The sequence below is a fragment of the Tribolium madens genome, unplaced genomic scaffold (genome assembly GCF_015345945.1).
Source record: "Tribolium madens isolate multiple individuals breed KSU strain unplaced genomic scaffold, Tmad_KSU_1.1 Scaffold_7;HRSCAF=85;Tcas5.2_LG10, whole genome shotgun sequence".
In the NCBI taxonomy this organism is placed as follows: domain Eukaryota; kingdom Metazoa; phylum Arthropoda; class Insecta; order Coleoptera; family Tenebrionidae; genus Tribolium; species Tribolium madens.
Genome location: NW_025401050.1, coordinates 9,227,863 through 9,250,158, shown reverse-complemented (window position 1 = coordinate 9,250,158; position 22,296 = coordinate 9,227,863). Strand labels below are relative to the sequence as shown.

At 33.0% G+C, this 22,296-nt stretch overlaps 5 protein-coding genes across 7 annotated transcripts in view; 3 read left to right on the top strand and 2 right to left on the bottom strand.

Moving 5' to 3' along the window:
- The first annotated feature begins 4,227 nt into the window (after positions 1-4,227).
- LOC123010217 (ATP synthase lipid-binding protein, mitochondrial) lies at positions 4,228-8,269 on the top strand. Of its 2 annotated transcripts, none has more exons than XM_044406922.1 (4): positions 4,228-4,297; positions 4,736-4,822; positions 6,982-7,195; positions 7,582-8,269. In XM_044406922.1, the coding sequence occupies exons 2-4, from the start codon at positions 4,778-4,780 to the stop codon at positions 7,743-7,745; spliced, it is 423 nt and encodes a 140-aa protein (XP_044262857.1). In that variant the 5' UTR covers positions 4,228-4,297; positions 4,736-4,777; the 3' UTR covers positions 7,746-8,269. The 2 variants fall into 2 exon arrangements, with proteins under 2 accessions (XP_044262857.1, XP_044262858.1); XM_044406923.1 differs by having other exon boundaries at positions 4,248-4,312.
- A 31-nt stretch (positions 8,270-8,300) lies between these two features.
- On the bottom strand, positions 8,301-9,305 carry LOC123010215 (RWD domain-containing protein 1). The gene is made up of 4 exons (XM_044406920.1): positions 9,154-9,305; positions 8,755-9,107; positions 8,524-8,710; positions 8,301-8,474 (listed from the first exon to the last, which is right to left on the bottom strand). Exons 1-4 carry the CDS (start codon positions 9,221-9,223, stop codon positions 8,362-8,364), a joined length of 723 nt encoding a protein of 240 aa, XP_044262855.1. The 5' UTR covers positions 9,224-9,305; the 3' UTR covers positions 8,301-8,361.
- Positions 9,229-9,957, top strand: LOC123010216 (39S ribosomal protein L30, mitochondrial). Its single transcript, XM_044406921.1, has 2 exons — positions 9,229-9,415; positions 9,464-9,957. Exons 1-2 carry the CDS (start codon positions 9,294-9,296, stop codon positions 9,882-9,884), a joined length of 543 nt encoding a protein of 180 aa, XP_044262856.1. The 5' UTR covers positions 9,229-9,293; the 3' UTR covers positions 9,885-9,957.
- On the bottom strand, positions 9,891-18,059 carry LOC123010212 (structural maintenance of chromosomes protein 3). The gene is made up of 11 exons (XM_044406916.1): positions 17,827-18,059; positions 17,659-17,773; positions 17,472-17,611; positions 16,969-17,421; positions 16,443-16,918; positions 14,030-14,239; positions 13,576-13,981; positions 12,657-13,520; positions 12,389-12,604; positions 10,597-10,733; positions 9,891-10,550 (listed from the first exon to the last, which is right to left on the bottom strand). Exons 1-11 carry the CDS (start codon positions 17,839-17,841, stop codon positions 9,971-9,973), a joined length of 3,612 nt encoding a protein of 1,203 aa, XP_044262851.1. The 5' UTR covers positions 17,842-18,059; the 3' UTR covers positions 9,891-9,970.
- The window catches only part of LOC123010214 (coiled-coil domain-containing protein 186), a 6,804-nt gene continuing 2,484 nt past the window's right edge, over positions 17,977-22,296 (top strand). Inside the window, exons 1-4 of one of the 2 annotated variants that reach the window (XM_044406919.1) lie at positions 17,977-18,526; positions 18,579-18,911; positions 18,958-19,935; positions 20,846-21,064. In XM_044406919.1, the coding sequence (XP_044262854.1) occupies positions 18,299-18,526; positions 18,579-18,911; positions 18,958-19,935; positions 20,846-21,064 (1,758 nt within the window). In that variant the 5' untranslated portion in view covers positions 17,977-18,298. The remainder of the gene's footprint in view (positions 18,527-18,578; positions 18,912-18,957; positions 19,936-20,845; positions 21,065-22,296) is intronic. The other variant, XM_044406918.1, reaches the window with a different exon arrangement.

Below are 22,296 nucleotides of genomic sequence, written 5' to 3'. Positions count from 1 at the left end.
ACTGGACCGAAGCACTGGAGTCAGTCTATTCAAGGCCTAAAATTTTCTTTGAAAGAAGTTTTTTGAATTTTTTTTGACAGATTCGGTTTTATTGGCTAGTTTTCTTAAAAAAATTTCTGTTGTATAATTTTTGTACGACCGTTTTCGAAAAAAAAACGTTATTTCCGTAAACCGTCCACCGACTTTAATTCCGAATTCCGGACACCTGTATAAAATAAAATTTTCAAACTATTTCAATTTTGTCCATCCTGTAAACGAGTAGGTATATGCGAGGCAGATAAAACAGCTTTGTTTTTAAGACATAAATTAATACGACTTTTTTAAATGTGAAGGCACTTCAGTTATGAAACAAAATTCAAAACGATAACAATTTTTTGTTATTAGAAAATACAAATACTACAGCAAACAAGAATTTCCAATGAAAAGAAGGCATATTTTTTAAAAACCACCCTAACTTGTCCTGACCTGACCTGCCCAACACCAAAATACTGGGTGACTATTAAAGTTTGTAACAAAAAAAAATTATTGGCAACACTGAATTATTTATTGGTATCCTTCTAATTTGTTAAGTACATCAGAATGTTTGAGTTGACATTTGCCTATAAAAGTTTGACGTTTGAATTTAAAAGTCAAGGTTGCCAAGCTAAAATTTTAAATTTGACACCAACTTGAGAAAAAAATCACAATCATTTACAATCATCCGGTATCTATAATCAATGCAAAGATGTATGAAAAAAAAATATTTAAGAATTAAAATGCTTCGAAAAAGTTGAGTGCGTTAGACACTTTCCTGCAAGTTTTGTACACTATTTTTCCTACGATCATAAATAATTTTTTTCTTACGAACATATTTTTTTCCATCACGATTTATTTTTTATAATGGATACAAAAAAAATACGTTAAATGAAAAAATATAAAACATTCGAATGTGAATTGTGCGTTAGATTTCTAACACACAGTGCGAAAACAAATCGCACAGATTTTCGACCTTGTACGATGTTGCCAATTTTCGCGCATATGTAATTTCGTATATGGTCGTAGGAAAATAAAATAATATAAAAAATCTGATCGTATTTTCAAAACGACATTTTGTTTTGCTTTGAATTATACGATTTCTTTTAAAAATTGTAAAATTTATGTAATGTTTTTAAATTAATAAAGTAGATAGTCTCTAACACAGTTGTTTTTGGGAGAGTATACAAAACAATTATACAATTTTTTTTTAGTGGGTTGTCATTTAAAAAAAATACACTTTTTGCAGAAACAAAAGAAATTCGAAAAATTTTATTCTTGATAAAACATTTAATAGTTTAAGCAAAAAATGTTTGGCCGGGATAAAATCAAAAAAACTTGTTTAATTCCATAAATTTTATTACAAGCCTGACTTATTTACAAAAACTGTATTTTTTTTTATATCGTTCTGTCGGATTAGCAGTGCTGACAAATAATTCCCAACATTTAATTTAAAAATAGGCGCTCACAGCTTCCATACTTTTTTATTCACCTGGTATAAAACGAATAAATCCTTCTATAATACGTAGTTGCCTACAAATGAATTTTAGTAAAATTGTTTAAAGTGATGTGATCTGAAAAGTACAGATTTCTTAGAAAGGCTTAATTACTAGGTTATTAAAACGGCTTGTCTGAGGCAAATCCACTTTATTTATTCTCTTTCGTTCATCGTGTTCGGTTCAAGATGATGAAAATACAAACTTTAGTGTACTCGAGGATAAAAATTTATTCCAACTTTGATTTTTTATTGTTAAAAGTTTTGCATATCGAGTCATATTTGGCATATATTCGAGCATATTTCTTAACATTTTGTGCATATTTTGAATAATCATATTTGTTTGAAAATTGGTACATAGCCATAATGCATTAAGTCCTTCTAAATGAAAATGTTTTCAAGATGGCGGCACTTCCGGTTATACCGGAAATCGGTCTCAACTTTCTTATTTTAAGTGGAAAGCTAAATTTTTTAGTGCGTTTTTGAATTAATCGGGTTATTTCAAGAGAGTTTTCATCAACTTTCCCTAGACCTAAGTTTAGCCGTTTTTGAAATATTTGGAGTTTTTCAAAAATTTTTGGATCTGCACCTTCCACTTTAAAAATCGGTAACTCTGCCATTTTTTAAGATTTTGAATTCGTTTTTTTGGCGTTAGAAATAGAAAGTTTAGATCTTTCTTCTGCTGTTTTCAAATTTTGAAAAAAAAAATAATAAACCCTAAAATTTTAAGGTTACTTTTGTAATAATCCAAATACCCATAAATCAAATTTTCCAAATAAAATACCCCAATTTTTATTTTACTAAATGGAAGAGAATTTAATTCTGCATCGATCTGTATTAACATTCCCTATACCAAAATTTAATAATTTTTAAGTTATGGTGACTTTTTGTTAAGACTGTCGAAAATCTATTACGTTTTCGTTAGTTTGCTATGGAAATAAAAAATGTCAAAATTGTTTCTCAATAAACGTCGATAGTGACTTATTATTTGACAAATAGTGCCAAAATATGAAGAGTCAAGCTACTCAAACTTAGATTTAATTAATTTATTTTATATTTATGGAGAGTGTAACAAAATTATGATGTCGTTCATTAAACAAAAATAATTTTTTCTTACTTTTTAACTTTAAATAATGATCGCATGGCAGAACCTATCACTAATAATTAAGTTTGCATAACCTTGATTCTTCATATTTTGGCTCTATTTCTCAAATAGTAATTTACTGTTGACGTTTGTTTAGAGAAAATTTTGACATTTTTGATTTCCATAGCAAACTATGTGAAAACGGGTGTGGCTAGTTATAAATTTTCTGTAGTCTTAAAAAAAATCCATAACTTGAAAATTATTAAATTTAGGTATAGGGAATGTTAATACAGGTCAATGCACAATTAAATTCTCTTCTATTCTGTAAAATAAAAATTGGGGTATTTCATTTGAAAAAATTGAGTTATGAGTATTTGAATTATTACGAAAGTAACCTTAAAATTTTGAGATATGTTATCTTTTTTTTCAAAATTTGAAAACACCAGAAAAAGGATCTAAGCTTTCTCTTTCAAACGCCAAAAAAACGAATTCAAAATCTTAAAAAATGGCAGAGTTACCGATTTTTAAAGTGGAAGGTGCAGATCCAAAAATTTTTGAAAAACTCCAAATATTTCAAAAACGGCTAAATTTGGGTATAGGGAAAGCTGATGAAAACTCCCTTCAAATGATCCGATTAATCCAAAAACGCAGTAAAAAATATACCTTTCCATTTAAAATAAGAAAGTTGAGACCGACTTCCGGTATAGCCAAAAGTGCCGCCATTTTAAAAATATTTTCAATTAGGAGGACTTAATGGTATTGGCTATGTACCAATTTTCAAATAATACGATTATACAGAGTGGTTATAAATGATTTTCATCTAGCCAGCTTTTTAATTTTTTTGCATGTAACTTTATTTGTGCCGCTCTACTTTTTTTGAAAGCTCTAGTTCTGTCATTAGTGTCACTTATTAATTAATAATAAATTGTTGTTAATTAAATTTTTATTGTTTCAACTAATTTCTAATAATAATTGATAATAATGTATACTTTGGAAGAAAACAAGTTCATAATTGAAGTCTATTTTCGAAATGGACGCTTAGTAAACGGTGATTTTTTAATTTTGAGTTACAACAAGTAGGTACCCCTATTTTCGTAAAGCGGCATTTTTTATTTTACATGGAAAATTCACAGCTGGTTAGATGAAAATCATTTATAACCACTCTGTACCAACTCCCAATACTTCTAATGTGGGGTTTAGACGGAACACCCTATATATTTTACGGATTTTTCGTGCATATAATCCGAGCCTTACTCATCACGGTTTCCTGTCACAATTTACTTAAAAATTATTTTGACATTTTGTCATTTTATCTTCCACAGACACACGTTCTAAATTTCGACGCTTGCATAAACACTGTATCAATAGTGCATTGGTGTTGAAAAATGTCATCTTGACAAATAAATTGTAAATTTCGCCAGTATTGCTCCTCTTCCAGGTGATTTTGCGTATTTTGCATCCATTTTTAAATTCAAAATAACAAAAATGACGCGGAAATACTCGAATGTGATTGGTCTATTCCATATCTTACCTGTCGCCACCTGTGAGCCGCGCCCTAAACGACCCTGCTCATCGGCTGGCAATCCGAAGTCGACCCAGCACGCACCCGATGCCATTACGATTGCGCCGTTGCATTTCTGCCCGATCTGTCACTCCGAAGTACACATTCCAAGTGCTGGGTCACCTCCTCCCGACACTGTGCCGTGGTAAGTCGCCGTTAAGTGAGTACTTTTCCCTCAATTTTCCTCCCTCAAAACTCACCATCCTCGCACAAAAAACGAAAATCCCAACTCAAACCCCTTCGCGGAACTGCCTACTGTGTCTATTTTATTCATTTGTTTTGTACTTGCTGGGCAACGGCGACTTGGTCGAATCACAAATACCGACATCTTGCGCCATTATTGCCTCCAAGTGTCATTTCAGCCCGGATTTTCATTGTTCCGGGGATTATTAGTGCGGGGATTGGGATTTTCGTTTCGACGAGCAAATCGCGACGGATAATCACAAGTTTCTCATATGATTTTGCACGAATTCGACTCGAGTTGCTGTTACGTAACCCTTGCACCTAGGACGAGTCAGTGTCTCGATAACCTTTGATTTTTGGGCTTTTGCACAGAGACTAACGGAATTGTCCCTTGTTTCAGGTTGTTAAGTGTATTCCAACCGACTAAATTTAATTAAATAAAATGTTCGCCTGCGCTAGATTGATCGCCCCCGCCGCCAGGAGCGCCGTAAGTACCACCCCTATTATTTATCACATTTTTTTCTCCAACTATTTTCACCGATTTTCATAAATCAACCTGAAAATAAGGTTATGTAACACACCTATTGTAATTTTAGCCCAAACTCGGTTATGTAATGTTTTTCACATTGCTTCTAATCTGCTAATCAGACATTTTTACTTCACTTTTTTAAAACTCTGTATCAAGTCCAGTAAACTTTGAACAACATATTTTTAACTAAATTTTATCATTTCATTGATGCATTTTATCGCATTTTGGTACGAAAAACACTTCTTACTCATTGGTAACTTGACAAAAATACGTAAAGCTAACCCAAATGTGTTACATAACACCTGAAAAATGTAATTGACATTTGTATTGCTTGGCCAACTTCATTTTCATTACCTAAATTAAAACTTGGAAAAAGCAGAGCTGGCCTTGAGATTTTGACAAGTCAAATTTGATTTGTTAATAGGGTGACACCTGTCACTCGTATTTTTAATCATTTTCAGTGTTATCAATTGAGGATTTCAACAACAGTTTCATTGCTCAACATCATTATGTTCTGGACATTTTGGGGTTAAGTTTTGACTTTTACACGTTACTATAGCAACCGAATTTAAACTTAGTTTTTTCAAAATTAATATTGACAGTTTTACCACTACTTTTAATTTTTTATGTTTCCTCTTGTGATATAATGAGATTAGATAAGATTTAAAATCAAAGGGCATAGTGGGTGTGTCACAATGATAAAAATATCAATTGTTTTCAAAGTTGGATACTTTTTGTTGAACGTTGAGGAAATAGAGTTAACCATTAGGTTTTTAACTTAACCTTGTGACTTGTCATTTTTTGTTATAATGTTGATTTTTCATTTAGCGATAAAAAAATGGGTTAGTTGATTGTTTTATTTCAAATTCTGCAATTATCATGTTTTATTTATGATAATAAACCATTAATTTCATCTGCAAAAATAGTTGACCGTGACATTAGCTTCTAATGTAATAATTGATAATTTTTTTTTAAACACTGTCACTACTTATCACGAAAAACTCCCAATTTTTGATAAGAGTATAGTTATAGGCAAAAATAATGTCCAGTTTGATGTTAAAATAACAACTTTTTGTTACGTCAAATTTTTATGGCCCACTTTCTTTTTCTTTTGTACAGTTAGAGACAAGATACTTTGGTCGTCATTTTTCTGACACTTAATTGTAATTCAAGCTTTAACGTGAAAATGAATGACAATTTCAAATTAATGACAGCTAATATATTATATTTTCCTATCAAAAATATGTACAACTTGTCAACTATGATTGACAGTAGCTAAAAATAAGGTTAACAGTCCTAAAGCATGCTTTACAATTTAATGTCACTCAAGTCACATTGACGACCAAAGTATTTTGTCTCCAACTTAAGTAGAAGTAAAAATAAATTTCATCACATGTATGAAGTTTAAATTACAGATTTGTCAACAAGAAATTACCACCTAGGATTTGAATTTTTAGGAAAATTACGTTTTTGAGGTTGTTTGTAACTAGAATTTTCAGAAGTAATTTTGAATGCTTAGGGTTGGTTACCCTTTGTTGTTGGTGGTTAACGTTTTCTGTCAACTATCAATTGAATTATCCATACAAGCTGACAGTTGGCTTAACCTAATTTTTGACACTGGTTACGATATCTTTTGTTTGTCACCAAAAATCCTAACCAAATTTATAGCAACCTATTCACGAATATCCCTAAACCCTAGGGAGTAATTTCTTCTAATTTCTGGAGACTAAATACTTTGGTCGTCACTTTTTTGACACTTTAATGTAATTCAAGCTTTAATGAATGACAATTTCAAATTAATGACAGCTATTATATCTTTCTATCAAAAATATGTACAACTTGTCAACTATGGTTGACAGTAGCTAAAAATAAGGTTAACAGTCCTAAAGCATGCTTTACAATTTAATGTCACTTAAGTGACATTGACGACCAAAGTATTTTGTCTCCAACTGTACGATAATATAATTTTATATTTTTAATTTTGTAATGATGACGAAATACCGATCACTGAAAACTGTGACGAACAAACTTCCTTGGATGTCTGAAGTTGTCAAAAGCTATTGTTACACGTGACATTTGTGATTTTTTGTTTGATTTAGTTTTTTGTTTTTTTTCAGCTTATTTCAAACTCTAAAGTATACTTAAGGCCATTGAGCACCGCCCTCAGCCAAAACCCGTCGTTAGTACAGAGTCCTGTCGTTCAACAACACAAACAAGCCACACTTCTCCCAGCAGTCAGGAGTTTCCAGACTACTCCAGTGTCCCGGGATATCGATTCAGCTGCGAAGTTTATTGGTGCAGGCGCTGCCACAGTAGGAGTAGCTGGATCAGGTTTGTTGTTATTGTATTTTCGTTTATTTAACAAAATTGTGTTTGGTGTTTTTTGCACTAACTAGATACCGAGAGTTGTGTTTTGTGTTTATGTGCACGTTTTTAATCCGTTGCTTGTTTTCAGGTGTTGGTATTGGTATGGTGTTCGGTTGCTTGATTATAGGATACGCTAGAAATCCGACGCTAAAACAGCAGTTGTTTTCATATGCCATTCTCGGTTTTGCTTTGTCTGAAGCAATGGGATTGTTTTGTCTAATGATTGCGTTTTTGATGTTGTTTGCTTTTTAATTTTACTTAGCTTTAAATAATAAACTAACAAGCATAAAATGTTGCATGTTTTTGTGGGGTTTGGACGATTTTTTGAAGAGTTTTGTTTTGGGATTTAGGAGCTGGAATTGGAACAGTGTTCGGTTCTCTTATCATCGGCTATGCAAGAAATCCCAGCCTCAAACAGCAACTTTTCTCATATGCCATTTTGGGTTTTGCCCTGTCTGAAGCTATGGGTCTCTTCTGTCTTATGATGGCGTTCTTGTTGTTGTTCGCCTTCTAAAACACTGCCAAAGGAGCAAAGAGATTTTACCATCAATTCCAAAATGTTGCATCAACATCATGTAACTTCACACGTTTTAAATTCATTCAAGCAATAGGACATTTTTTTATGTAGATTACTCTTATTAAATGTATGTCGGAAACATTTCTTTCGATTTGCACTGGATCCAGTGACTTTGGGCTTACGCGTAACGTGTTTCTCATATATTTAATAGAGTCTGTTGATCCATATGTCATGTAATCTAAGTAAAAGTGACTATTGCATATTGTACAGCGTTAGAAATTAATAAATAACTCCTTAGTTGCGATTTTTGTCAATTAAGGCTATATTGGTTCTTTTTTTAAAACGACCTTTGTCCTTACAGTCAGTACTATGTTATTAAGTTATTTTAAAATAAATTGTTTCCATTATGTTTTTTTCAATTTTAACCAAATTCCTTAGTATTTTTCTAGAAAGCAACTTGGTGGTATGTCTGTTTTGAACTTGTAAATGAATTAAAGTTAATAAAAGTTGTACTTCGTGTGGACGCCATTTTAAATATCCAAACCTAACAACTTCTGTAATGAATTTATTTCAAATGTATCATACAAAATAAATAAAAAAATAGTATTGTCCCTTAATCCGAGGAATCGCTGTAATTATTCGGATCAAAATCTTCGTCGTCTTCATCATCTAAATCAAGATCATCCATATCTTGGAAGAGCGACTCATCAACTTTGACCCCTTCGCCTGCATACTTAAATATAGAAAACTAAACAAAAAAATAAAACAAACGCACCATCCTCAAGAAACTTGAGATCAGACTCGTTGAGGGTGACATCAGTCATGAACAACTCCCTCCCTGTTAATTTCTTTCCTTCTTTTTCGCTGATTTCTCGTCTCTTCGCTATACCCATTTCATCTTCGAATATCGTTTTCCACTTGAGGAACGTTTCAACTGTGACTCTTGTCCCCTCAAAACGTTTCTAAAACCTCATTTTTGTTAAAGTTTCACAATTTTGCCATTTACCCTTTCTGCTTCTTCCTCTTCTTTTAACTTCCTCGCAGCTTCTTCATCCCGCTCCTTCTTCACCCCCTCCCATCGCACATTCAGCCACTCCTGTGCTGAGGAAACTAGAGTAAAAATCATAACCATGCCTAAATTTTCCTGTACTTGGCCTTTGAGAAAATCTAATAAATCGGACTCGTAGCCATCCTCGAAGTTTTCACAGTTTTCGAGTTCTATAATTGGGGACTCGTCGGGGTATTTCGGTGTGTATGTAAAGACCATATCGCAGGACAAACCCGTGTTTTCGGTCTCAGGATCATATTCTTCGGACTTGATTTGAATCGAAAATTTGTGGTACGGCTCTGTGCTCAACACTGAAACAAAGTGACTGAAAAATGCTCACATTAATGCGGGACTTACGTCTTAAATCCCCGAAATAAATTGACTCAAGAGCCTCTATTTCCCCCTTTTGCTCTTCAGCATAGTCCATTTTTTGAGGTTATAAAAAAACTACCAGCGCTACCAACCTACCCGACATAACCTCAATTGTGTAACAAAAAATGGCAAATTTTCTGAAAAACATTAATATTTCTAAAAATATTCAACGATTTTACTTTCGGACTCGTCGCTACGATTGGGCGGACGAAGGAATCCAATACCCCGGGTTTAAATACTACCCCAGGTAAATAAAATTTGAGGTTATGTCAATTTTTGCTCAAATTTGTTTCAGGTACCCCGACTTTAAGGACCCCCCATATGAGCCATCGAAACTGTTCCGAGTTCAGCGCATCAAACACCTGAAAGGTGTACCCCATTATGAGAAACATATCTTAGCCGAATTTCAATTGACTGGAAAACTGAGTGATGTAGTTATTGTAAAAAATATCCCAGAAAATAACCAGAGATTGTGGAAAATAAAACACTTGGTGGAGATAAAACCGATCACGTTCCCTGATGGGTTCCCCTCTAGCCCTAAAGGGGCCGTGTTGAAGGAAAATGGGGAGTTGCGAGTCACGAAAACTTTAGAGCCTTCAGAAGAACGGTTGCAATTGACGGAGAGTTTCAAGACAAAAGGTGAAAGAATGGATGGGGATACCCTGAGGAGGGATTCGCGGAAAAAGTGGTTGAATGCTTGGGATACAACTTTTTAAAACAGATAAAATTCCTATCATTTATTAAAATATATCTCAAAACATGAATTTAAATAATGTAACTTATCGCCTATTTTAAAACTTATTTAACCGTGTGTTTGGTCATCCTCGACGAAATCCCTCGCCACCTCCCGAGTGACACACTCCACATGACTCACTTTATTCCTAAACTTAACCCCATAAAACTTATGCGCATGCTCCAACAATTCAGGCCTGAAAGTCGTAGTAATAAACTGGGCCTCACTTGACAATTCATGAATCATATTTGCCACCGCTTTCCTATGTTGGGCATCCAAAGCTTGATCGATTTCGTCAAATAGATAAAACGGTGCAGGATCACACTTTTGTATGGCAAAAATCAATCCCAAGGCCACTAATGACTTTTGCCCCCCTGACAATTGATTCATTTCCTTCATCTCGGCGTCAGATTCAGTGAACGAGACTTTGATCCCGATTCCACTGAATTGATCCGAATTTGTATCTTCAGGTCCCACATCGCGGCCTTCTTCATTATCGACTGTCTTCAAGACCAGTTTGGCCTTACCTGCAGGTACTAATTTTTTGAAAACTTCCGAAAAGTACTTCGACACTTGCTTAAAAGTGAATTGGATGGCTTCGAGTTTGCGCTGTTCCAACATTGCGATGAGTTCTTTGATTTTTTCGCCACTACAAATCATAATTATGACAAAATTACAACAAAAAGTGAAATTACCCTCGATCTAATTCCTCTTTGCGCTTCTGCAACTTTTCCTTCTGATCCGAGAAACTCATAAACTGGTCCAAGGCTTTTTTGTTCACGTGACTGAATTTTTTCAGCTGGTTGTTGGTCTTCTCCAACTCTTTGAAAAGCTGAAAATTATTATTATTATTATTATTATTATTATTATTTGAACCGCGAAAAAAAGAAGAAAAAATCTTGGCACACAATTATACAAGACATAATTAATAATGAAAAATCTATTGGATTAATTATATTTAAGTGAGAATTTTTTTCTATGTAAATTAAATAAATTCAAAAAAACAGGGCGCCCATTTTTTCTTGATAAAGAAAATCTTTCAATAGATGATTTTTTCAAAAGGTTTTTGGGTGGTGTTTTCTAAACTGAGAAAACAGTGTTCTGATTTTAATATTATTCATATCTGTTTTTGTATTTAATAACCCAAAACGAATAAACTAATACCCCTATTTCAAATGTTATAACTTTCATAAATTTTTTTGAATTTAATTAAGTTTTAAGCAATTATTTCGACCTTATAATGAAACTATCTACAAGTTTTTCTTTGATATTTCTATATGATATTAATGATAACTGTTTGAAACCTAAATACAGGGTGTACACGAGTAATAATGAGCCTGAAAATTTTTTTGAAGCAACCATTTCATAGATAACGTGGATTTGTTTACTGTATTTCTTAAAAATTCATTTTTTTTTTGAAAACTTGTTTGAACGTCTTTCCGTCTGTACACATGCGACAAATTCTTCTGGTGGTACATTTTGCTAATTTTCTGTAAAAAGACTGAAAATTGCAAAAATTTCAAATAAAAGGAATAATTTTTTTAGTAAATTATGTACTATATTTTTTGTTTGTTCAATTCATTATATTATAACTATCATTATGACGTCATCACCTATTTATCTTTCTGTTTTTAGCTATTAAAATTAAAAGAAACAAAGCAAAATTAATTATTCGAAAATTGACAAAAATGCTAATACCAAGAATTAATTTTTTCAATTTAGTTTCGCACCTTCTGATTAATATACTATTGTTAAATTAAATTTCTAATATTAGTGAAATGTATGCAGCAAATCGATTATACATTTGCATAAGATAAGATGCATACTATCAATATTTTGAATCGGAAAAAAAGCAATTTTATTAAAAATTTAAATATAATTTTATAAATTAGTAACTAGATTACTTTGTTCTAAAAAAGAACTCCTAAAATATAATTTATAATGAAAATAAATAAAAGTGTAAGCCTTAATTCCAAGGTTCCTTTATAGAAAAAAGAGAAAAAATAATTTTTTTAGAGTTAGAATGAGATTTGCTCGTTTCAGGCGAAGTAAAAAATGTTTTTCCTTTGCAGTTTTGGCGTAAAATCAAAGATTTTTTTTATATAAAACATTACAATTATTTTAATAAAATTAATACCTACATTTCCATTAAAACTGACTCTTTCTAGAAATGTAAATAAAATTAGTCGTTTATTTTTGATTTTGTGTTAAAATTAAGTATTTTCAAAAATTTGTTATGTTTCAAACCAGAAGAATTTAAAATACTGAAAAGTGGACTTATAACTAAACAAAACCATAGGACTGAGTTAACCACCCTTAAAAATGCCCCTTTTAATTTGATTTGGACCTGTTTTTAGATTATTGTTTTCTATTGCTAAATTTAAAGTAGTTTCCCAAAAGATTGAGGAACATATATAAAAGCAGCATCATTTACATCTAAATGATTATTATAATTATAATATCACACTTCTTATTTCTAATAATTACCGATCGTGATGTCATTTTCACGTAGTGGGAATACAATTCCTGTGCTGGGAGTGCTCCCAACTGGTTAATTTTTTCGACACATTCTTGTATTTTTTGTTCAAGAAGATTTTGTTTAGTTGCATATTTTTCCAAATGTTTCGCATCCTCGTCGATTTTATCTTGGGCGTCTTTTTCTTTTTTCTTCCAATTATCTAATTCGCTTTGTTCGGTTTTTAACTAAAAGAGAAATAAAACACATCATTAATTTTTTTTCTACTAAACCACTTACTCTTTTAGCCATTTCCTTCACTTTAGTCTCCATCGAGATCAACTCCCTGTTAACCTTCTCAATCTTCCTGTCAATCTCCTCTAGATCACTTTTCGAATTCACTAATTGTCTTTTTCTATCCTCCAATGAGATCTCCTGCAAGGCATGCAATACCTCATCTCGTCTCCTAATCAAGTTATTTGTCAACAAATTCTCTAATTTATTTTTCTCAGCTTCCAACTTCATTCTTGTACTGAACGCTTCTTTATTTTCCTTTTGCAATCGTTGAATATCGTCGTTTAACGAATCAACTTCGGCTTGATCGGCGAACGACAACTGCGATAACAACTCTTGGTGAAGCTCACTTTCGAGGCCCTCTTTAGTCGATTGCATGGCCTCAAGACTCGACTTGCATTGGGCGAGGGAGCGTTCTTTAGGCCCCCTAAATCTTTCAATATTCGACAACTCCTCTCTCATTAATCTCAACTCGCCTTTGACTTTATCATAAATCCCTTTCGCTTTACTGTTTTTAGTTTCAGTTTTCTGCATTTCAGAGACAATACTATTAATTGACGCTTCGGTTTTGGTCAATTCCTCTCTCAAAGACTTTAATTCATCCTCACATTGGGAGATTTGTTGGATTGTTTCGCTTCGGTTTTTCTGCATTTCGAGTCGGGAACGATTCGAATTGAAATAACCCCCAGTTAGGGACCCTTTTGACGAAACTTGATCACCTTCCAAAGTCACACAATCGAGACCGGTGGTTCTTGCAAGTTTTGTAGCGACATCTAGGTTTCGACAAATTAATGTTTTGCCAAACAAATAACGCATAGCCTTGTCGTATTTCGGATCGTAGTGTAACTTTGACACCATTGCTATGGCGTCCTTGAAATAAAATTATTAACTGTTTTTTTTTTTGTTTAATATTTATTTTATTTACCGAATCGTTTGGGTAGGCAATATCCCTGACATTGAGCCGATTTAGAGGCATAAAAGTCACCTCTCCTGGTAGTTTTTGTCGATTCATTTCCTTCAAAATCTGCGTCCCGACTTTATCCGAATCGATCACGTGATGAAAAAGCCGATTTCCGGCTGTGACCTCCACAGCCGTGTAGATACTTTTCTCACAATCGAAATTTTCAATAACAAGGCCATAATATGACTTGACAATTTCGGCTTCGCGGCCCCCACGACTCACAAACGTGTCCAAAACTTTTCGGACGCTGTCTCGTCCATTAAGAATGGGTTTACCGGCCATTGAACGCAACTGTTGATCGGCTTTTGCTAAATCTTCTTTGAGTGAGGAGAGGTTTTGTTGGACGTTGTTTTCTTTACGCCATAATTCGCTAAAATTTTGGTTTTATATTAAGGAAAATTTTAAAAAGTGTTATTACTTTCTAGTAGCTTGATATTGGTCTTTGTTTTTCTTCAGTTCGTAACACTGTTTGTTGTGTTCGTCAATGCAGTTTTTTTGACGTTCTAATTCTTGAGATTGTTCTTCGATTTTTTTGGTGAGTTCGATGGTTTTTGCAGCGTCGCGTTTCAAGTCGGCTTCGAGTTTGTCGCGGTGCTCGCGCTTGTCTTTCAGTTGTTTATTCAACGATCTATAATAGAAGAATAATTAATAAAAAAATATCTATTTTTTAGAAAAACTATAAATATGTGATGTTTTATCAAGAATAAAATTTTTCGAAAATTCCTTTTGTTTTTGAGTTTTGCAAATTTTTTTATTTATTTAGATGGAAACCACTATAAAACCATTTTTCTCATGACGATTATGATATCCACGTTATATTTATTTTTTATCAATTTTTCTTTTACAAAAGATGCCATTTTGACAAAAAAAATCGCATAACTCAAAAACAAAACAAAATTTCATTTTCAAAATATAATCACATTTTTTATATTACTTTAATTTATACAGGGTGGGCCAGAACTCGCGTCCCAGAGAAAATTTTCAAGAAAGCTAAGATACCAAGAATATGAAAAAAATGTTTAAAAAATTTTGACATTTGACATTTTTTAATATCTATTTAATGATACTGATGATCTTGTACATGTTTTTTTACAATTATTTAGTAAAGGAACAAAAATTTTGCCAATAAAAGCCACAAATAACATTGAACAGAGTTACAATTTAGGATACAGCTTCCTTGTTTCCTCTTTTAATAGCCTATAGCACAAAAAATTTGGAAAATTATTTTTCCAACAGAAATAAATAGAGTCAAAGTGCAAACTTTAAACTCCCATAACTTCGAAATTTTTATAGATAATTTTTTTTTAACATTTTTTCCATGTTCCTGGTATCTTACCTTCTTTTCTTATTTTTCTCTGAGGCGCGAGTTCTGGCGCACCTTGTATATTAACTATTATTTTCTGCAAGCAAATGATTTTTAAAAAAACGCTTGGTTTAATACTTTATATTCACCCTGTATAAATTATACAGTGAGCGGCAAAATTATGGAATTATCATATTAAGATATTATGTTTTGGCAAAAATGAATTTTCTTTTTAAAAAATACACAATTTTGAACTTGATTTAAAAATTTACACCTTTGCTTTTAGTTTTTGAGTAATGACATCATGGACATTTTAAAAAAATGGAAATCCCTAATTTTTTTAGCCAATTTGATAATTTTTTAATTGTCGAAATGACCAACACCAAAATATTAAATATTACAAGTTTTCGGAAAAAAAAATTATCCAAAAAGTGAAATAATACCAAACAAGAAACATACAATTTTAAATCAAGTTGAAAATTTTGTATTTTAAAAAGAAAATATTTTGTTTTAATAAATTAGATTATTTCGTAATTTTACCGCTCACTGTGTATTGTAATATAATTATAAAACACTATTATACAGGGTGACAAAACTCGCGCCGCAGAGAAAAATTGGAAAAAATGTTTAAAAAATTCTCTGGCAAAAAATTTTGACATTTGATGATGTTTTTTTTATAATTATTTAGTAGAGGTAGAAAAATGTTGCCAATAAAAGCCACAAATAACATTAAACGGAGTTACAATTTAAGATACAACTCTCTTGTTTCCTTTTCTAATAACCTGTAGCAAAAAAATTTCGAAAATTATTTTTCCAAGAGAAATAGAGTCAAAGTGCAAAATTTAAACTCTCATAACTTCGAAATTTTTATAGGTAGAATTTTTTTAACATTTTTTCCATGTTTCTGGTATCTCACCTTACATGGAAGGCATTTTTTTTCTGGGGTGCGAGTTCTGGCGCACCTGTATAACATTAATCATACAGGGTATAACGAAAAGATGGAAACAAAGACTAACCTGGGATTCCCCAGGTCCAAATAAAGCGATTTAACCCAATTTACCTCTATACCAAGTTGCATCGTTTAAAAGTTAGAAAACGCCAATGAAATTATGATTTTTTTGTTTAAATTGATAATTACATTATTGTTACCTAACACAAACATACATTAACACACAGTTTTTAAATACAATTTTAAAACATCTATTTAAATTATTTCTTTACTCTAAAACCAAGGCCGATACAAAAATTGTTTAAAAACAATGTACGTTTCGAATAAAAAAAAGTTGTCCATAAGCAGGTATTTTACAATCACAATAAAATAAAAAAATAGCACAAAAACATCTGGTTTTGACTATTACAGATTTCATAAAAATCGATTAATCTATTAGAAAGTTATTAAAGAAAAACAAAAATGATTTTTAAACTTTTAAACGGCAAGTTGTGTTAAATCGCTTTATTTTGACCTGAAGAATCTCAGGTTACTCTTTGTCCCCATCTTTTTGTATATTAAATAATAATTATAAATTACTTCAACTCGTTTTGAATCCATCTATCCCTGTCATCCTTAGAGGTAAACTGACTCCCTCGTCCTTGTTTCGCGTACAATTCCTTGCGTTTTTGCTCCTTCAAAGCCAATTCTCTCGTACATTCCTCTTCCCGTTTCTTCATTGCTTCATACTGAGGCTTGACCTTTTCCAATTCTCCTTCTTTTTCTTTGATTGATTGTGTAAGTCTTGCCAATTCATTCTCGGCTCTTTCTTTCGATTTATTATCTCCTTGAACTTCCTCAGACAGATCTTTAATAGTCAAATCCAATTTCGCTTTTTCTTTTATTAAATGCTGCTGGTCATGGGTTAAAATATCGCGTTCTTCTTTCAGACTCGTCAATTCTTTTTTCGTTTCCTTTGTCTTCTTTGTGAGAGTTTTAATATTATCTTGGGCTTTTTTCAAATTCACCGCCAATTTTTCCTGCTCATTCCCAGACTCATTTCTTTGTTTTTCAAGCTGTAAAGGAAAGAAAATGAATTTTTTGAAACATCAATAACAGTCAATACATCAGCCAACTTTCTCTTATTTTCATTCAATTCCACTTCATGAATGATGTATTCCAGGGCACGCCGAATTTTATCATGGTGTTGGTACTGCTTCAACTCCTCTTTCTCCTCCTCTAGAGTACTTAAACGTTCCTCAATCGTCCTCAAAAACTCCTCGATTTTCTCAACCTTGCCCTCAGTCTCCCTCAGAATGGCCATTGACTCATCTCTCCTCTCGTCATAAACCCGCGTTCCGGCCACTTCGCGCAACAATTTGAGACGATGGGCGTCGGGGGCTGTCGCCATTTGGTTGATTTTCCCCTGTTTAACAATATAATAAGGGTTGGAATTGGAGAAACCCGCCGATTCCAAAAGATTCATCACTTCGCTTCGAGGCACCACTTTCTTGTTCAAAAAATACTGGTCTTTCTTGGCCCCAATAACGCGACGCAAGTAAATCTCCTCATGCTCAAGCTAAAACCAAACAAAGTCAATTCAAGTCCAAATAACTGTACAATACGCACAGGAACGCGAGCGTCCGAATTATCAAAAATAATTTCAACGTAAGCCGAGACAACTCGGGGGCCTGTGCCCTCGTGCAGAAGCGCTTGGCGCTGTTCGGGTCGCAAGTGCGAAAACTCGTCGCTTAAAACAAACTGGATTGCTGGAAATTTGGGGGTTATTGGGGCGGATTCGAATTTGGCGAATTACCATAGAAAAAGTTGCTTTTGCCTGAACCGTTGCGGCCCACCACCACATTGTGGCGTTTGTCGAACGGCTCGACCACTGTTTGGTCGCGGTAGCTCTTGAAGCCCTGGATAATAACCTAAAACAGGAAAGACGCCGAGTAAAATTTTCAACGAAAAAGGACACCATTACCTGTTTTATGTGCATTTTCACGTTTATCACCAATCAAGCACCGCACTATATGTAAACAACAACACTTTTTACTATTTTTCGCAAATTAAAAGAAATAATAAACAAACATTTTCAGTTTGCCTCCATTTTGATTGTAGATTTTGACAGTTGACAGTGGCGGATCATTAAAAAAATTAATTATCGGATTAAAAACAATTTATTTTGTTGTGCTTGTACTTTTACGTTATTCCAGTCGTAATAATGCCCCAAAATTGTTCTCAAATTCGTTTTAAAATGCTTATTGAGATTGTTAGACTTGGCGTAACTCTAACCACCACTTGCCAACGTCAGAGTGATGTAATGTTGGTTGTCTAGTTGTGTTGATTAAATCGAAGTGAAAAATATGTTTAATTAAAATATTATCGCAAATTGTATTGGAAGAAAACAATTACAGTTCAGAAAATGTCTTTATTTTGGCAATAATTCAATTACGATGAGTGATAAATCTCCGGAAGTCGATACACTTATGTCAGAGAGTGGCCCCAATTTGGTTGAAAAACCTCAAGGGGATTCAAAAAGTGAAATTAAAGACCCTCCAGACGCTGTTGACATAAACGAAAATGAAAAAAACGGTGAAGATTTGGAAAGCACTAACAAAGTATTGGAGCACGCCGCACAATTGGCCCAAAAATTGTCTCTCTTGGAATCGAAACTCGAATTAGTGATTTTTCGTAATCGTGGTTTCACTTGGGACTAAGATTGGTGTTTTTCAGGCAACGAAACAGAAGGAATTGGCCCAGAAAGAGAAAGAAGCAATGGTGATCAAATACGCAGTTAGCGAGAAGAATTTGCTCGAAATGAGGCATCAAAAGGAACAAATCGAGAAAAAATACAAAGAACAAATAACCGAGAATGAAATTATCCAACACAAAGTCCAAGTGATGTGCTCAGAGAAGTCCAGAATATGCCAAATGCTCGATAACAAATGTTACGAATTCAAGAGTTGCCAACAGGAGTTGGAACAAGCAAAAACCGACTTGAATGCTCTGGAAACAAAGCTTAAATGGTCCCAAAACAACCTAAAAACCGAAATTCAGCTTCACAAAGTGAGTGAGAATTTTCAAAAAACAAATAATCGTGATTACGTTTCAGGAAACTCAAATCCGGCTTGAGGAAGTCAATAGGAAGTGTCAAGAGGCCTCAGATCAGATAGAACAAGCGAGAAAAGACGCCCAGGAGTCAATCAAGTCGTTTCACACATCGCAAGACAACCGAGCGCATGTTTTGGACCAACAACTGAAGGAATTACAAGCAAGTTTGATCCTCCTCAAACACGAAAAAGATGACAAGGAGCAACAAACCAAATCACTCAATTCCCAACTCGAGAAGCTTCAAAGCAAACAAAAAGACATGTTGCAAGAAAACAACGATCTCTCCCTCAAAGTGCAACAGTTGGAGCGCGATCGCCTGGAAAGCGAGCAAAAACTGAGCGATTTCAAGGCTTGTGCTGATCAGCAACGCCAAGACTGCGCCGATTTACAAGCCAAAACGGCGCTTTTGGACCAGTTGAAGCTGCAATTGAGGAACGAACAAGACCAAAATAGGGTTTGCAATGACCAAATCGGGCTTTTGAAGCAGCGAAATGCCGAGTTGGAGGCCGATATTCTGGCTTGTAGGGAGCGAGAAGCCGAGTTGTTGCTCTTCACGCAACAATTGACCGAGAAAAATGTGAGATTGCAGTCGGAATTCACGGCTTTGGAGACCAAAGTGCAGCAATTGACTTGTGAGCAGGCGATACTCAAGCGCTCGCTTAAGGAACAGGAGACGAAAAATGGGGTTTTTTCGGCGCAAATGACCGAAGAAAGGGCGAAATTAGGCGAGGAAGTTGAGGGTTTGAGACTGGAATTGAGTGAAAGTCGGGGGTTGTGTGAGAAGTTGAGAGAGGAAGTGGGGGACCACAAAGGGGAAAATAAATTACTGAAACGGAAGTTTGAATTGTCACTGAGGGAGGTGAACAAGGAGTTGCAACAGTGTCGCAAAAAACTTGAACAGTTTGAAATGGAAAATCAGAGTAGTAGTAGTTCCAATTCGTCGCTAAGTGTTGGCTCACCTGCGACAGAACAAGTGAAGGTTGGTTACCTGCAGGGCCGTAACCAGGATTTTATTTCGTTTTCTTGTTGGACACGTTTTTATTTTACATTGAAATAAGAGATCCTAATTAAACATAAAAAAATACATATTAACTCACAAAAGTAATAACAAATAAAATAAATTTTTAATACTTTTTATTGTTACAAATTTAAACAGGAGATAGAATATTCATTTTTTAACAAAAATTTTCTATGAACATATATCGAAAAATGCTACGCAAGGGGTGCGTCTTTTAATAGGTTTTTTTTCAATATTTCCGAAATTATTTTAGAAAAAAATTTCAAAATTTGGTACAGATGATAACTTTTATACACCTAAACAAGTACAAAAATAAAATGTTGAAATTTTTAATTAGGGGCTTCCTAAACTAGATGGGATTAGGGTAAAAAATTTACTCTAACTATATTGCCTTGGTTTCTTGCCACTCAGCAACAAAATTTCATACTTTTTCATAAAAAAAGGCCTTTTGTGTTTTTTTTATACAATTTACGGATTTTTAGTAAAAATCGGTTTAAAAATTTATGTTACAGACCCTAAACAACATAAAAATTAAAAATTAAATTTGTTTTACCGTTGAGGACGCCCCTGATTAAAAATTTTGTTATTTGGCATTTGTTTAGGTGTACATATAAATGTACCAAATTTTGTAATTTTATCTATTCTGAAATATTAGGAAAAACCCTTTAAAAAACGTGCCTTCTTTAGGGGGTGTAGCGCCCTTTCATAGCATTTTTCGAAACACTTTTGTCTTAAAATTAAATATTCTATCAACTATTTAAATTTGTACCTAACAATAAAAATGAAACACTAAATAATTAACACTAGATAACCCCCTTGGGTACGGCCCTGGTTACCTGTTTGTTTTTTTAATTGTAATTGTTTTTGTCAGGTTATCCAGCCTGATCCCGGTTTGGACCGCCAAACCCTCATTGAGCACATTGTTAAATTGCAACGAATAAGTGCGAGGAAATCCGAGAAACTCGATTTTTTGGAGGAGCATGTCAACACTTTAGTTTTAGAATTGCAGAAGAAATCGCGGCTTTTGCAAAGTTACATCTTGAGAGACCAATCCGGGACTTTAACTTCCAACACCATGGATAATAATAAGGTGCGATTTGTTTAATTTGATAATTGTAGCCTGGTTTGTTGTGATTACGGAGAACTACACACTAGGAGACGAAACGAGATACAAAATTGCTCGATTTTTTTTTTAATTTTAAATCAAATTAAATTCAATCGGTCTGGAAAAAATGCAAAAATGTTGAGCTTTACATTCTTAATAAGCTGCAAAAAACGAACGACTAAATTTTTCACGAGAAATATGAGAAAAAAATACTGGCTGCCCTTTATTTCAGTAAAGAAGGTAACGAAATACGATTTCTTTTGGACGATAGACATTCATTTTTTTCTATGGTCCAAAAATATTTTCGTCATTATAGGTAATTCCTATATAGGTTTTTTGCTTAAACTATTTATTTTTTTAAAACTAATTGATGAATTAAATGTTTTATCAAGAATAAAATTTTTCGAATTTTTTGTTTTTGAGTTCTACAAATGTTTTATTTTTTTTTAATGGCAATCCACTAAAAAAATGTTTTGTATACTCTCCCAAAAATAACTGTGTTGGAGACTATCTACTTTTTATTAATTTAAAAAAAAATACATTAATTACAATTTTGACAAAAAAAATCGCTTAACTCAAAGCTAAACAAAATTTCGTTTTGAAAATACGATCAGATTTTTTCTATTACTTTATTTTATATTAATTATTATTTTCCAGAGGCAAATAATTAAAAAAAAAACCGTTTGGTTCTAAACTTTATATTCACCCTGTATAAAATGAATTTAAAGAGGATACTAATTCTTTGAGTCCGGCTTACGAATTATTAGTTGTTTTCTCTTTAAAATATTTTGTAATCGGAATATTTTTCTTAAACTGTCCAATTTTTAACTTGAATTGAAATTTGTGATTTGAAGAAAATATGCACAAATATGCATTATTTCCTAAAACATGCACCAAGTTGCCAAAATATGCATTTTTTATTTAGCTTATTTTAATCAAAAAACATTAGATATGCATAGAAAACTTATAATCATCTTGAGTGACATGTTCGTGTTTCAAATAAAAATAAACAACTTATTTTTTGCAAAATTTAATATCCTACTATATTGTCAAAAACAAAAAAATTAAGAATGAAAACACTAATTGTTAATAAAGAAGTAATTAAAAAAGAAAAAACAAAAGTAAATTATATTTTATTAGTTATTATTACATTTTTTATGTATACAGGGTGGTTCATAACTCGTACCTCAGAGAAAAATACCAAGTAAGACAAGAAA